Source organism: Saccopteryx bilineata, chromosome 6, assembly GCF_036850765.1.
Source record: "Saccopteryx bilineata isolate mSacBil1 chromosome 6, mSacBil1_pri_phased_curated, whole genome shotgun sequence".
NCBI classification, from domain to species: Eukaryota; Metazoa; Chordata; class Mammalia; order Chiroptera; family Emballonuridae; genus Saccopteryx; species Saccopteryx bilineata.
The window spans coordinates 71,003,618-71,021,148 of record NC_089495.1 but is presented as its reverse complement, the minus strand read 5'-3'; the positions used below and the strand labels follow the sequence as shown (position 1 = coordinate 71,021,148).

At 37.3% G+C, this 17,531-nt stretch overlaps 1 protein-coding gene across 13 annotated transcripts in view; it reads right to left on the bottom strand.

Annotated features, from left to right (window-relative positions):
* The window catches only part of RBM26 (RNA binding motif protein 26), a 114,542-nt gene that overhangs the window by 75,139 nt on the left and 21,872 nt on the right, over window positions 1-17,531 (bottom strand). For all 13 annotated transcript variants that reach the window (XM_066238029.1, XM_066238021.1, XM_066238022.1 and 10 more), the window contains exon 2: window positions 1,253-1,371. In XM_066238029.1, the coding sequence (XP_066094126.1) occupies window positions 1,253-1,371 (119 nt within the window). The remainder of the gene's footprint in view (window positions 1-1,252; window positions 1,372-17,531) is intronic.

Here is a 17,531-nt window from a genome sequence, read left to right as displayed (position 1 = left end):
CTTTTAATTATTTCATGCTAAATTTACTCCTGGGACATAAGTTCTTGTTTCTTCAGGGATATCTTTTTCTTTTGTGCAACCTCCTCTCCGGGTTTAGGAAAAATTGCCTCTTTTTCAGTAAGTATCATCTCAGTGTGGCAGGAAAAGCTCATGTGTGGGTCAATCTGCCTGTGAGATCTGTAAGTTCTGCACTGCACCTTGGGAGCATCTTCATTCACCTGGATGTGCTCAATGATCAGAGACTCTACATCTAAACTTTACGTTCCGCATTATTCTCTGCATTTTTAAGCATGTGCAGCAAAAATTCAGCATTCTTTTTGGGCCACAGACCTTGTGTCACAGTCCCAGTGTTTGGTCTGGGCACACCTACCAATTCCACCACTATAACAAGCAAACAGCACACATTTGCTTCTGACACCCTTCAGATACCTGGTGGCTTTTTGGCATGTACATACACCCTTGATGGCCAGGGCAGTTTCACAAGTGCTCTTACAGCGAACACAATGATTTGAACATCTTGATTTGCATAATTTTGTGAGGTTTTCTGGGTCAAGTGAATATCTAACCATTTTATTACTTTTTTCTTTTTAAGATTTTATTTATTGATTTTAGACAGTGTAGAGCAGGGGTCTCAAACTCAACTCAGCATGTGGGCCGCAGAGCAAGATCACAGCCGTTTGGCGGGCCGCACTAGGTCTACAAAAGGCAACTGTTACGCAACACTTTTCTCACTGCAGTTGAAAACAAAAAATAAGTACAAGCACAATCGTACATGCAGTTTACTCAGTGTCACAAAACGACCAGAAACTGTAGTTCGCATCACAACTGCTGTTAACTAAGCTAATATCTAGCTAGGATGCTAGAGAAATGAAAAATACAAGTAGGCCCCTAGGCTTACTTAATTTTATCCAAAATATTTTGAACTTCATGGATTAGTCTGCGGGCCGCACAAAATTGTTCGGCGGGCCGCGAGTTTGAGACCCCTGGTGTAGAGAAAGAAAAAGGATGTGGGGGAGGAGCAGGAAGAATCAACTTGTAGTAGTTGCTTCTTTTATGTGCCTTGAGCAAGCAAGCCCAAGGATTCGAACAGGTAACCTCAGCATTCCATGTCAATGTTTTATCCACTGTGCCACCACACGTCAGGCACGAACCGTTTCCAAGGTCACATCAGACCACTTTCAGGAACAGCTAGATAATCTTATTTTAAATAACTTAGTAAAATAAAGTAATATTTTTAAAACAAAGATCTTACCTTTTTGAAGAAATACATCCAGTTGATCAATACATAATGCCTTTAACTCTTTTTCACTTTTGTCCTTTTTTACCAAAGCAAGAACATATTTTGCTAGGGCTGATGGATCTGCATCACAGCTGAAGAAAAACAGTAGCATTGAAGGAAATTTAGCCATACATGATTGCACATTCTACAAATTCCATTTATAAACTGACTTAGTCAGCATAGAGAATTAATGTATGTAAAAAGCAACTGGTTCATGGAAGGCAATAAAGAATTATTAGGCTTCCTTTATTTTTTTTTTCTGAGAGAGAGACAGACAAGAAGGGAAAGAGATGAGAAGTATCACCACGTAGTTATGTCACTGTAGTTGTTCACTAATTGCTTCTCATGTGTGCCTTGATTGGGGGGGGGGGCGCTCCAGCCAACCCAGTGACCCCTTGCTCAAGCCAGCAACCTCTGGATTCAAACCAGCAACCATGGAATCATGTTGATGAGCTCACACCCAAGCCAGCGACCCTGCACTCAAGTTGGTTTAAGACTGCGCTCAAATGCCCTGGCCGGTTGGCTCAGCGGTAGAGCGTCGGCCTGGTGTGTGGGGGACTCGGGTTCGATTCCCGGCCAGGGCACATAGGAGAAGCGCCCATTTGCTTCTCCACCCCCACCCCCTCCTTCCTCTCTGTCTCTCTCTTCCCCTCCCGCAGCCAAGGCTCCATTGGAGCAAAGATGGCCCGGGCGCTGGGGATGGCTCCTTGGCCTCTGCCCCAGGCACTAGAGTGGCTCTGGTCGCGGCAGAGCATCGCCCCCTGGTAGGCAGAGCATCGCCCCTGGTGGGCGTGCCAGGTGGATCCCGGTCGGGCGCATGCGGGAGTCTGTCTGACTGTCTCTCCCCATTTCCAGCTTCAGAAAAGTACAAAAAAAAAAAAAAAAAAAAAAAAAGACTGCACTCAATTCAAATGAGCCCACACTTTAACCGGCAACCTTGGGGTTTTGAACCTGGGACCTTAGCGTCCCAGGTCAACACTCTATCCACTGCACCACCACCAGTTAGGTAAGTTCTCCTTTATCTTAATATACTTTACATGATATATGTAGTCATCATTTAATATCCTTCAAATATATACTAATATGTGTATTAAAGACTGAGTAGGCTTTATTATTATTAGTAAGAAATTATAATAAAATAAAAACAATTTTGAGGGATGACGTCAGAGTAATGGCGGAGTAGGAAGCGATACCGATAAATCTCCCCCAAAACTCAACAAGATCTTCAACCAGAAACAGAAAAACCTATACTTGGAGCTTCCAGATTCTTCGCAATACACCCAAAGGTATGATTGAGTGAAAAATTGGCTAAATATATAACCAAACCCCGAAGGAAATAGGGAGTAAGAAATGCTCCGCCTTCCTCACTAACCTAAACAGGGCGGCTTTCTCTGGTAACTGTGAATATAGAAACTGAGGCGGGCAAAGGGGGTGAATAGATCCAGGCCGCCGCAGCAAAAACGGCCGAACCAGGCTGTGGCTCAGAGATCCAAGCCGAGGAAAATCTGATCCTGTGGCAACCCGGGCAATACAAGCTAACACTCGCGCCAAACCCAAACAAAGAAAGACAAGCAGAGCGGCCATTTTACCCGGTCTCCTGGTCGGTGCGCAGTTAGTGGAAGAGAGATTTCTTCCTAAGCCGCGGAAGTGGGTGCCCGTGTTGCCCCACGGAGAGGCAGGGTCAGAGGCCTTTCTGTGGGCTGAGGGCAGAGTCTCTGGGCAGCCCCAGCGCCCTGGGAAAGCCACGCACGGGAGGGAGTGAGAACTACTTCCAACGGTGGAGATTTTCCGTGCTGGAGGCTGTTTTACTCAGAGGGAACCGCGGCCGGCCTCATATCCTGGTGTGCGCGCGCAGATAAGGAGTGAGCGATTCCTCCGAGTGCCTCGGCAGTGCGCGCCCGTGTTATCGCACAGAGGGGCAGAGTCAGGGGCCTTTGTGTGGGCCAAAGCGGAATCTTGGGCCGCCCCAGCGCCTTGCAAAAGCCGCACACGGGGACGGAGCGAGACTCAATTCCAACGCTGCAACTTTTCCCTGCGGTTGGGGGTTTCACTCAGAGCGTGAGACTGCTGGCCGGATATCCTGGTTGCAGACAGTGAGTGAGAGTTTCCTCCAAGCGCCCCGGAAGTGGGCGCCCGCTTGTGTTACCGGACAGAGTGGCAGAGCCAGTGGTCTTTGAGTGGGCGGAAAGCCCACCTGATTATGCTAGCAGCTCTGACTGACTGAGCCTTACCCAGAGCCCTGTGCTGAGTGGAAATAGAGTGGGGAGTTGCCAGCAATTTGAGCCTCTTACTATCCAGGCAGAGGCAGCAGCAACCCCATACCTGGACTATCAGGCTACTAATTGAGGAAGGAAAGACTAGGAGAAAGGCTCCAGGAACACGGACTCTCTCACTGTCGGAGCCTATAAATGCTAATGAGCCTCAACTCCCAACGAGAATAAAGCATAATACATGACATTGCCATAGAGACTTATCAACTGCAAACCTCTACCTGAGCGTGCCAAAGGGGCAGAACCCGGGGTACAGAGTCACCGACCAGGAAGAGGGAGAGAAAAGAAAAAGCAAGAAGATAACCTCTCAAAATCAAGAATAATCTGCAGACTTTATAACCTATCCCATTTTATTATATTTGTTCATTTGTTTCTCTTATCTTCATTCTTGAGACTTTTTTTTCCTCCTCCAATTTGGCCGATTAACTCTCTACCGGTCTTACTCTCTCCTCTCCTTGAACTACACTACCCATAAGTGTTACATCTCCCATTATCATTTCTCTTCTCTTCTTTTCTCTCTATGAGGGTTGCACTCAAAAACCCTTAACTCTTTCTCTCTCTCTCCTTTCTTTTTTCTTCTTTTAGTGGTTCCCTCTTTTTCTCTCTCTCTCTTTCTTTTCTCCCTCTATATTAGTTTCTTCCTTTCTCCTTTACATCTCCTCTCATTCAAACCTCAATAACAAACAAATTATCTTATCTGGGACTCAAACCTATGTTTGTGGCATTTTGGGGGGTTTTTACTTCACCTTTTTAACTCACTAGCAGTGCTCCCATCCCTGGCTCTCCATATTATCTAGTTCTTGTTCCACTAAATACAATAGTAAGTTTTTAATTTGTCCCCCCATTTTTCCATTTTCCTCTTATTCCTCTCATCATAACTCTTAGAAAACCAACACCTAAAAGCAAATCATTTTATTCTTGACCCAAATTTTTTCCTTATTTGCTTTTTGTGGGTCCATACGCTCTTTTTTTTTTCTTTTCCTTTTTTTTTTTTTTCTTTCTCTCTTTTTTGCCCCTTTATTACTTTTCCCCAATTCAGGCCCTCCATCACAGGCATTGTTTGTTATAACTCACAGTCCACCACAAGATTTTCTCAAGAAAGAGGGGAGAGGAGAGGAGAGGAAAAAAAGAGGGGGGGAATAATTTCCTTTTTTAAAAAATTTTTATTTTATTTTATTTTTCTTTATTTCATTATTAATTTTTTTAAAAAAAACAACTCTTTTCGATTTGTTATTTTTTTATTTTTTTTTTAACTTTTTATTCTTTATTAAATCTCATTAATACAATCAACAAAACCACCCTCAGATGCCATTAAGGAAGAGAAAATCGAATATCATGGATACAAAAGAAAGAGAGGTAACACAGCTAGATGAGGAAAAATCTATGGAGAAAAAATTTAATATATTGGAAACCTTGGAGCTAAATGACAGAGAATTCAAGATAGAAATCCTAAAAATCCTCCGAGATATACAAGAAAACACAGAAAGGCAATATAGGGAGCTCAGAAAACAACTCCATGAACACAAAGAATATATGTCCAAGGAAATTGAAACTATAAAAACAAATCAAACAGAGATGAAAAACTCAATTAACGAGCTGAAAAACGAAGTAACAAGCTTAGCTAATAGAACAGGTCAGATAGAAGAGAGGATTAGTGAAAGAGAAGACAAGCAACTTGAGGCACAACAGAGAGAAGAAGAAAGAGACTCAAAAATTAAAAAAAATGAGATAGCCCTACAAGAATTATCTGACTCCATCAAAAAGAATAACATAAGAATAATAGGTATATCAGAGGGAGAAGAGAGAGAAAATGGAATGGAGAACATACTTAAACAAATAATTGATGAGAACTTCCCAAGCCTGTGGAAAGAACTAAAGCCTCAAGTTCAAGAAGCAAACAGAACTCCAAGTTTTCTTAACCCCAACAAACCTACTCCAAGGCATATCATAATGAAATTGACACAAACCAACAGCAAAGAAAAAATTCTCAAGGCAGCCAGGGAAAAGAAGAATACAACATATAAAGGAAGGCCCATTAGATTATCATCAGATTTCTCAGCAGAAACTCTACAAGCTAGAAGAGAGTGGACCCCAATATTTAAAGTCCTGAAAGAGAGGAACTTTCAGCCACGAATACTATACCCATCAAAGCTATCCTTCAAATACGAAGGAGAAATAAAAACATTCACAGATACAGAAAAGATGAGGGAATTTATCATCAGAAAACCCCCACTCCAGGAATTACTAAAGGGGGTTCTCCAATCAGATACAAAGAACAAAGAAAAAACAGAGCCACAAGTAAAAGCTCCAAGAAGAACACAATAAAACCAAATTTAAACTGTGACAACAACAAAAAGAAAGAGGGGGAGAAGACGGAGATTAACAGTAGCAAAGGACGATGGAGTGCAAAAGTACTCACAAAATAGTTCGCTACAATGAACAGGGTAGGGACCCTTTTCATTACTCAAAGGTAACCACCATTGAAAAAACCACCACAGAAGCACATGAGATAAAAAAGATAGCAACAGAGGAAAGATGTATGGAATACAACCAAATAAAAACAAAAGATAGAAAAATGAAAGAGAAGGATCAAACAAGACACAAAACTAACAGAAAGCAAGATATAAAATGGCAATAGGGAACTCACAAGTATCAATAATTACACTAAATGTAAATGGATTAAACTCACCAATAAAAAGGCACAGAGTAGCAGAATGGATTAAAAAAGAAAATCCAACTGTATGCTGCCTACAGGAAACTCATCTAAGTAACAAGGATAAAAACAAATTCAAAGTGAAAGGCTGGAAAACAATACTCCAAGCAAATAACATCCAAAAAAAAGCAGGTGTAGCAATACTCATATCGGATAATGCTGACTACAAGACAGGAAAAGTACTTAGAGACAAAAATGGCCATTTCATAATGGCTAAGGGGACACTGAATCAAGAAGACATAACAATTCTTAATATATATGCACCAAACCAAGGAGCACCAAAATATATAAGACAGCTACTTATTGATCTTAAAACAAAAACTGACAAAAATACAATCATACTTGGAGACCTCAATACACCGCTGACGGTTCTAGATCGGTCATCCAAACAGAGAATCAACAAAGACATAGTGGCCTTAAACAAAACACTAGAGCACCTGGATATGATAGACATCTACAGGACATTTCATCCCAAAGTGACTGAGTATACATTTTTCTCCAGTGTACATGGATCATTCTCAAGAATTGACCATATGTTGGGCCACAAAAACAATATCAGCAAATTCAGAAAAATTGAAGTTGTACCAAGCATATTTTCTGATCATAAAGCCTTGAAACTAGAATTCAACTGCAAAAAAGAGGAAAAAAGTCCCACAAAAATGTGGAAACTAAACAACATACTTTTAAAAAATGAATGGGTCAAAGAAGAAATAAGTGCAGAGATCAAAAGATATATACAGACTAATGAAAATGACAATACGACATATCAGAATCTATGGGATGCAGCAAAAGCAGTGATAAGAGGGAAGTTCATATCACTTCAGGCATATATGAACAAACAAGAGAGAGCCCAAGTGAACCACTTAACTTCCCACCTTAAGGAACTAGAAAAAGAAGAACAAAGACAACCCAAAACCAGCCGAAGAAAGGAGATAATAAAAATCAGAGCAGAAATAAATGAATTAGAGAACAGAAAAACTATAGAAAAAATTAATAGAACAAGGAGCTGGTTCTTTGAAAAGATCAACAAAATTGACAAACCCTTGGCAAGACTTACCAAGGAAAAAAGAGAAAGAACTCATATAAACAAAATCCAAAATGAAAGAGGAGAAATCACCACGGACACCGTAGCTATACAAAGAATTATTGTAGAATACTATGAAAAACTTTATGCCACTAAATTCAACAACCTAGAAGAAATGGATAAATTCCTAGAACAATACAACCTTCCTAGACTGAGTCAAGAAGAAGCAGAAAGCCTAAACAGACCTATCAGTAGAGAAGAAATAGAAAAAACCATTAAAAACCTCCCCAAAAATAAAAGTCCAGGCCCTGACGGCTATACCAGCGAATTTTATCAAACATTCAAAGAAGATTTGGTTCCTATTCTACTCAAAGTCTTCCAAAAAATTGAAGAAGAAGCAATACTTCCAAACACATTTTATGAGGCCAACATAACCCTCATACCAAAACCAGGCAAGGATGGCACAAAAAAAGAAAACTACAGACCAATATCTCTAATGAATACAGATGCTAAAATACTAAACAAAATACTAGCAAATCGAATACAACAACATATTAAAAAAATAATACATCATGATCAAGTGGGATTCATCCCAGAATCTCAAGGATGGTTCAACATACGTAAAACGGTTAATGTAATACACCATATCAACAAAACAAAGAACAAAAACCACATGATCTTATCAATAGACGCAGAAAAGGCTTTCGATAAAATACAACACAATTTTATGTTTAAGACTCTCAACAAAATGGGTATAGTAGGAAAATATCTCAACATGATAAAGGCCATATATGATAAACCATCAGCTAACATCATATTAAATGGCACTAAACTGAAGGCTTTCCCCCTTAAATCAGGAACAAGACAGGGTTGTCCACTCTCTCCACTCTTATTTAATGTGGTACTAGAGGTTCTAGCCAGAGCAATCAGACAAGACAAAGAAATAAAAGGCATCCATATCGGAAAAGAAGAAGTAAAGGTATCACTTTTTGCAGATGATATGATCCTATACATCGAAAACCCCAAAGAATCCACAAAAAGACTACTAGAAACAATAAGCCAATACAGTAAGGTCGCAGGATACAAAACTAACATACAGAAGTCAATAGCCTTTCTATATGCCAACAATGAAACAACTGAGAAGGAACTCAAAAGAATAATCCCCTTCACGATTGCAACAAAAAAAATAAAATACTTAGGAATAAACATAACAAAGAATGTAAAGGACTTATATAATGAAAACTATAAACCATTGTTAAGGGAAATCGAAAAAGATATAATGAGATGGAAGAATATACCTTGTTCTTGGCTAGGAAGAATAAATATAATCAAGATGGCTATATTACCCAAAGCAATATACAAATTTAATGCAATTCCCATCAAAATTCCAATGACATTTTTTAAAGAAATAGAGCAAAAAATCATCAGATTTATATGGAACTATAAAAAACCCCAAATAGCCAAAGCAATCCTAAAGAAAAAGAATGAAGCTGGGGGCATAACAATACCTGACTTCAAACTCTATTATAGGGCCACGACAATCAAAACAGCATGGTATTGGCAGAAAAATAGACACTCAGACCAATGGAACAGAATAGAAAGTCCAGAAATAAAACCACATATATATAGTCAAATAATTTTTGATAAAGGGGCCAACAACACACAATGGAGAAAAGAAAGCCTCTTCAATAAATGGTGCTGGGAAAACTGGAAAGCCACATGCAAAAGAATGAAACTGGACTACAGTCTCTCCCCCTGTACAAAAATTAACTCAAAATGGATCAAAGATCTAAACATAAGACCTGAAACAATTAAGTACATAGAAGAAGACATAGGTACTCAACTCATGGACCTGGGTTTTAAAGAGCATTTTATGAATTTGACTCCAATGGCAAGAGAAGTGAAGGCAAAAATTAATGAATGGGACTACATCAGACTAAGAAGTTTTTGCTCAGCAAGGGAAACTGATAACAAAATAAACAGAAAGCCAACTAAATGGGAAATGATATTTTCAAACAACAGCTCAGATAAGGGCCTAATATCCAAAATATACAAAGAACTCATAAAACTCAACGACAAACAAACAAACAATCCAATAAAAAAATGGGAAGAGGATATGAATAGACACTTCTCCCAGGAAGAAATACAAATGGCCAACAGATATATGAAAAGATGCTCATCTTCTTTAGCTATTAGAGAAATGCAAATCAAAACGGCAATGAGATACCACCTCACACCTGTTCGATTAGCTGTTATTAGCAAGTCAGGTAATAGCAAATGTTGGAGAGGCTGTGGAGAAAAAGGAACCCTCATACACTGTTGGTGGGAATGTAAAGTAGTACAACCATTATGGAAGAAAGTATGGTGGTTCCTCAAAAAACTGCAAATAGAACTACCTTATGACCCAGCAATCCCTCTACTGGGTATATATCCCCAAAACTCAGAAACATTGATACGTAAAGACACATGCAGCCCCATGTTTATTGCAGCATTGTTCACAGTGGCCAGGACATGGAAACAACCAAAAAGCCCATCAATAGATGACTGGATAAAGAAGATGTGGCACATATACACTATGGAATACTACTCAGCCATAAGAAATGATGACTTCGGAACATTTACAGCAAAATGGTGGGATCTTGATAACATGATACGAAGCGAAATAAGTAAATCAGAAAAAAACAGGAACTGTATTATTCCATACGTAGGTGGGACATAATAGTGAAACTAAGAGACATTGATAAGAGTGTGGTGGTTACGGGGGGGAGGGGGGAATGGGAGAGGGATAGGGGGTGGGAGGGGCACAAAGAAAACAAGATAGAAGGTGACAGAGGATAATCTGACTTTGGGTGGTGGGTATGCAACATAATTGAACGACAAGATAACCTGGACTTGTTATCTTTGAATATATGTATCCTGATTTATTGATGTCACCCCATTAAAAAAATAAAATTATAAAAAAAAAATAAATAAATAAATAAAGACATAAAAAAAAAAAAAAACAATTTTGAAAACATCAAAAATATAATTAGTATGGTATGATAAAAATACTGAAAGGTTTTGCCCTACAGAAATAGTTAAGCAAAAGCCAGGAAAACACTGAAAGAGAGTGCAGTAAACAGAAACTTAAAAATATACCACTTAATATATTATTTTATCAACCGAAATAGACCCAAATATACATAGCAATTTTGATTTTATAATAATGACATTCAAATCAATAATGAAGAAATGAACTATGCTACCTGCTCCTAAATTCCTGATCCACAAGAATGATAAATGTCTGCTGTACCACTAAATTAATTTTCAGGGTAATTTGTTAGTTATTCTAAGTCAACTTCTCCGATAGATCTATCATTTATATGCAAGGACTTGAAGTGGGTTACAACCTAACAAGCAGCAAGGAAAAAAAAATCCATTTCAATGGCACATGACAGATATTTTAAAAACATTTTCTTTGTAATTTACTTCAATACACTTACTTATACCAAAATGTTTTCTTTAAATAAATACAAAATAATTTATGGCAAATTAATATTTTCATATTTAATTATAATGAACAGAGAAATACTTAGACTTATGATGAAATAAGCATGAAGATATGGGACAATAACCTCATGACATAGCTATAGATATACATAATATCTAGCAATCTGGTACTACTATTGCAAGAGACCATGAGCAATATTTATGCATGTTAGGTAACTTGAATAAACACAATCAACTAAAGATTAACCTAACTAGACATCAAGCTAAACATACTTCAGTTTACTGGAAATCACTGTAATACATAATACTATCACTGTGTTTTATTGCTTTATTGCAATTGCCGTTAAACAAATTCAGTATCTACACTAAATCCAAATGCTATTACTTTATTCAATATTGTTTTGTTGTGAATTTTCAATTTCGTAATGGCTTTTCTAATGATGGAACTGTCACTTTACATTTCACTAAATACCAAACCTATTCTATTCGCACCCTATTAGTTTGTAAACAGGACATTTTAAAAGTGGATTAAAATGTTAGTAGCTAAAATCTGGAGAAAGGCTTTTGTGATTGTTATCATTATTATGCTATTTAGACTACAGTTTTATAAAACAGCAAACCTAAATTCCCAATCTCTGTCCAACAACTTCTACATCCGGAAGCAATTCAAATAAAATCAAGAACCAATAAAAGTCCTAACTACAACAAAGGAACTACCATACACAAAAAATTTAAGTGCTTCAGATAGTCTGAAAGGCAGGCTACTTTTTATAATTTGTTAGATTGCAAATTATATACTAGAAGGTTTATAATTTCATACTTAACAGCAAAAAAGGTAAATCTGCATTCGATAGGGAGTTTTTCCTTAAGTCCTATTATAAATCATTTTATTTGTATTTCAATATTTTTGAAAACAAAAAATGGTACGTCCTTGCAAATTATAGCCTAGTAAAAAATAATCAGAACTACAGAAGTTTAATAATATACCAAAAATGTTATGGATCAGGAACAAGCAAAGTGTGTTGTTTCCTACTTGTCTTTATTATAAGTGCCAATATGGCATCATAGCAACATCTAGCAATGATAACATGCTATGTAAAAGTAATGATGTAAAAATGTCTAAATTACCCAATCAAAAGAAAGGGGTTAGTTATTTTTAAAAACTGTCTCCGTGACACATAAGACTGAGTATTCATTACTACACCAGCTACTACTGATAGCAGGTTTGCTATGTGAGTAAATATCTTGGTCAGAGCTAGACTTTACCCTCTACTAACACTGCTAGCATTCTGGAAACGTGTGAAAGAAAAGTGAGGCTAAAATCTTTCAGATTAGACAAAGACCAAAAGAGACCAAAACAACAACAACAACAAATCAGACTTTGAAAATGTGTAAGGACAAAAGCAATAAAGAATGAGTGGCAGACTTCATTCCCACCTTAGAAAAAGCATGGTAAATTCCCACTGATTCTGTATTCCATATGTACCCAGCCCAGCAAAAACATAATTTGCCAACAACATGATTTTAACCACAGAGTAACTGTGTGTGTGGGGGGGGGGGGGGGGGGGGGGGGGAGACGGGACAGAGGGAGGTGGGGAAAACACAAAGAAAACCTGAAACTACAAAATAAAGAAGGCATGAGACAGGATAACCATCCAAAAGCACTTGTGAAAGATGAGGTGGAGGGGAAGTAATAACTAAGTATCTTAGCTAACAGTCAAATGAGATAAGGAGTGAAATAGTTGGAAGAAAAAAATCATAAAGATGCAATAAAACAGAAATATTGAGAACTAAAGAGGAAACAGTGCAGTTCTCCTATGCAGTAGGAAATGCTACTGCTTTCACTTCTTCTAGGTGCCAACTTTTATAAATATATAAACAAACTATATAAACAAATTCAAACAGCTTCTTAAAAAATGACCAGAATGATAAATGAATTGTCATTATCAAAAGCTTACTAGGAATTCTCAGTCTGGAAAACCGAAATGTCAGAAAGAACTTGGTAGGTTTTCAAATAATTGAAGGGCAATCACAAGAAAGGATTACATTTATTCAATATATCATCCATGGGATATAATTAGAACTAGTAAGCAGAAGCAACAAATTTTGGTTTAAAATAGAGAAAGACTATTTTATTAATCAGAGGCCTCCCAAAGGCAGAATAAACTGCCTGAGAAAAGGTAAGTTCTCCATCATTAGAATTTCAAGCACAAGTTGAATAACCTCTGGCAGATAAGCCCTGGATTGGATAGTAAATCCCTCACAAACCAGAAAAAGCATAATCCTTAGGTTTAATTTTGTTCACAGAATATTGTACAGCTATATGAAATATAATACCATATTCAATTACTAACCTAGAAATATTAGTAATAAAAAAATTATACTACATACACTATAGATAAAATATGCAGTATGTAAGATAGTTTTATCAAAAACAACAAAATCCAAAAATAGAACTTCTTACTCATGTGTGTAGCCTTCAGGCCTAACACAGTACCTGAGACAGAATATTGAAAGACAGTATATACAAATCTATCTCACTAGATAAATACTATTCACGTTTGTCAGGGACTCTTTTTTTTCATCTTCATAAAGTTTTGAGAATAAAAATAAATCACTTATTATCTTCTAAATATCATATTTATCTTTCAAAAATATTCAATAAGCACCTACTCTGTTGGGCACTGTTCTAGATCCTGAGGATACACCTTTGAAAAAGATAGAGTTCCTGTCTATGAAGAATTTACATTGGGGGATGGTATAGAGGGGAGAAAGAAGACAATGCATGCATACACACAGTGTATTGTCATGTAGACAAGTGCTCCAAGAAAAATAATACAGAGTAAAGGGTTAAAGTATAGAAGAAGAATGAAGGGAAGGAAGGAGAAAGAAAAGAAAGGAAGGAGAAGGAATCAATAAATATATCTTAAGGTAACTATATCAGGGAAAAATTCTGATGTAATGACATTTGAACAGAGATCAGATCTGAATAGGGATCAAATTAGTGTAAGCAGACTTTCTGGCTATCTGGGAAAAGGAGAGCCTAGGCCAAAGTACCCAAAAGAAAAGGTTTGATGTGGGCACCTACTTCATACGTGAGAAACAAAAGTCTAGTGGGATTAGACAAAGTCAGCCTTTATGAACATTTGGATTTCTAATCTCGTACCTCTGTAAGGATTTAAAATTAATGGCTTGAATGAGCTGAGCTTTGACAAATTTAATATCCAGATAGTTATGAAGTCATTCAAACCAATGATTTTGAAGGCATAAATATAAAATTTTATCAACTTCAGAATAAGTGCAGAATTATGCACCCGACCTGTATAATTTGTTAACCAGAATGACCCCAATAAGTTTAATTTACAAAATATATGAGTATATTGTGTTAAGGATACAACTAATAATATTGGCCTGAAAAGCACAGAGGTGACCACAAAACATGGTCATTCTCTTCCAAATTGTTATCTGGAGAGAGAAGTAGGTACACACACTAAGGAAGTTGGAGAAGCTAAAGCAATGCAAATACCAAACGTTATCAAGGCCTCCCAGAAAACAGAATTTTCTTAAATAATACTTTAAATAACACGAATCAAATCAGACCTAATATAAAGCTTATAATTATTCCTCATCACATATTCATCATATTAGTTTTGACTTTTTAATTTAGAACTTTCAAAATAGTAAGACAGTAAAGAAAAGCCAATATTCCAGTACAATATTTCAAAAAACTTTTATTTTGCTCGTTTCTTAGAGTCTTTAGAAATTCAGTGGAAGATAACTGATAAAATTTAATCCAAGCTTCCATTTTCAGTAATCCTGAGGAGGAGCTGGAGATGGCAGTGGGAATTTTAAATTAAATTTAAATATGTTAACTCTGTAACTTTAGAAAATGAATATACACCCATGTCTGTTCCTACTAAATTTTTACTTTATGTCAGGAAAAATATCTAATTTGTATCAGCCATTGTTCTATTATTCTGTACTTAGAATAATCTTTTAAAAATTCAACTTCCATTGCAACATAATTGAAAAATTCAATTGCTGCCGTTTCTTATACAACTTCATTCAATTCAAATAAGGAGGCAAAATTAGACTATTTGTATATAGCAATCAGTTATAGCAAAGATTATTCATTGAGAATAATCACACTCACCTAATTTGACAAAATAAAACTACCACCACAAAATAAACATATCCAAACCATGAACAACCTACAAACTACTACTTATCGCTGAAAGAACTTATCACATACATGTAATTATAACAGAAAACTAGTCAGTGAATTCCATCATTTCCCTATATTATTACCCCCCCAAAATAGCAATTCCTTTTTACATTAAGAACAGTAGTTCTCAAACTTTTTGGTCTCAGGATCTCTTTATATCATACATTAAAAAATTATAGGGAATGCCAAGGAGCTTTTATTTAAAAAGAAATTTTATCTATTAATATTTACCACATTAAGAATTAAAACTAGGAAATTTAAAAATTATTAATAAATCCGTCACAAGTTAACATAAATTCCCCCTGCCTATGGAGAGGGGGTAATAAAAAGAAAAATTTATTGTTACAAATGAATGCGAAGTCCAATGGTGGGGCTAACTTTAGGCAGAGCTGGATCCAAGAGTTCAAATAATGGCACCAGGCCGTTCTTCTTTCCATTCTGCTTCCCCTTGATTACTTTTCAGCCAGGCCCTCTTCAACTGGCAGTAAAAATGGCCCAGAATATTCCAGATTTACATTATTCTGATAGCTAGTAAAGCACAATAAAAGGGCCTGCCCTTCTCCCATCCTACACCATGTATCTCACTGGTCTTTGAAAATGACTCACCTTCCCCAGCATGGGCCATATCCCCACTGCAAGGCAATGATGGGAAGAGCTCCATGACTAATAACCTCACCTGAGACTAAATACCCTATCTTTTCAGTGGAAAAAAAAAATTATATTTTCACAACAAAATAAAATTTTAGTGAGAAAACTGACAATTTTTCACTTTTGCAAATACCACCAAATGTCTGGCTTAGAAGACAGAAAGACTTGATTCTAATATCTACTTTTACATTCAACTGTTGGGGTATGCTGTTTTGGCTGAAATACATGAAGAAATATACGTGTCTCCCACACATATACAATTGAAAAAGTGGGGGCTTCACAGACCCTACAAAACATGAAAGGTTCCGCCTGAGAACAACTGTTAAATTTTTTAGAAGTTATTTATTAGGTGTCTAATTTAAAGATGAAGTCCAACTTTATCTTCTCAAAGAACAATAAGACCTAATAACTAGGACTGCAAAATTCTATGCTATTCAGCGCAGAGTGTAGCCCAAATATGGCAAACTGAGCAGGTAAGTGTGATTAGAGTATCATGCCACAGAACTATTTCTAAAAGAAAAGTGGGACTGCAGGTGAAATGCCAATATGGAAGCCCACAACAAAACCCCATATTTAGTGTATGTTTTACATTCTAATTCATAATTGAAGAAGAGTTCTCTGGAAAAGAACTCTCTCTGCCTTTCAAAGGCTACCCCTTCACTTACTCATATATGTGATTCAAATTCTACTTAGTTACAAAACAAATTACTAAAGAATGAAATGCAATAAAACTTTAAAGTTACAAGACACCCAACCCCTCCTTGGAACAGAGCTTAAAATCTGGTTACTCTATTTTAAATTTTCAAATCTACACTGTCCTCTAAGCCAAACTGTCAACCTTTCCTTGAGGCAGTCTGGTATTATTATTATTATTTTTTTTTTTTTTGCATTTTTCTGAAGCTGGAAACAGGGAGAGACAGACAGACTCTCGCATGCGCCCGACCAGGATCCACCCGGCACGCCCACCATGGGGCGAAGCTCTGCCCACCAGGGGGCGATGCTCTGCCCATCCTGGGCGTCGCCATGTTGCGACCAGAGCCACTCTAGCGCCTGGGGCAGAGGCCAAGGCGCCATCCCCAGCGCCCGGGCCATCTTTGCTCCAATGGAGCCTTGGCTGCGGGAGGGGAAGAGAGAGACAGAGAGGAAGGCGCGGCGGAGGGGTGGAGAAGCAAATGGGCGCTTCTCCTATGTGCCCTGGCCGGGAATCCAACCCGGGTCCTCCGCACGCTAGGCCGACGCTCTACCGCTGAGCCAACCGGCCAGGGCCGCAGTCTGGTATTATTAAAACAAACAAACAAAAAAAGAAAACAAAGGTTTTTGGATTTCTAGTCTGGTATTATTATCTTACTTTATTCACTAGTTATAAAATCCTGGGTTAGCATTTTATTTCTCTAACATTCAGCTTTCTTATTTTTAAAACAAAGGTACTGAACCATATGGTCTGAAAAAGTGGGTCATTTTTAGGAACAAAATGCTAAGCTTTCACCATCATTGCACTCACTCCTTCCCTCCTCTCACTTCCAGGAACTTTTAATTAACTGAACTTTAAAATAATTAAGTATGTCATAAAAATTGTTTTTCCTTTAGGCGTTTTTCAAGAGCCACGAAATCCCCTTTTCTGAACACTTATAAGCAAATCTTAAATCTTTGGGAGAAATAATCAAGTTCTACTAAGAAACATTTTATATATTTTTCCTAAATTGTCAGACCATATGTGTGTGTGTGTGTGTGAGATATATATATATATATATATATATATATATATCACTGCTAAAGTTTTACTATTGGTGTGCTTGTCTGTTTTTCAGATAGGGTTCTACATAACTATGTCTACCTTTTGCCCACACCCAACCACAAGACTGTACAAAGTATCTACTAATAAT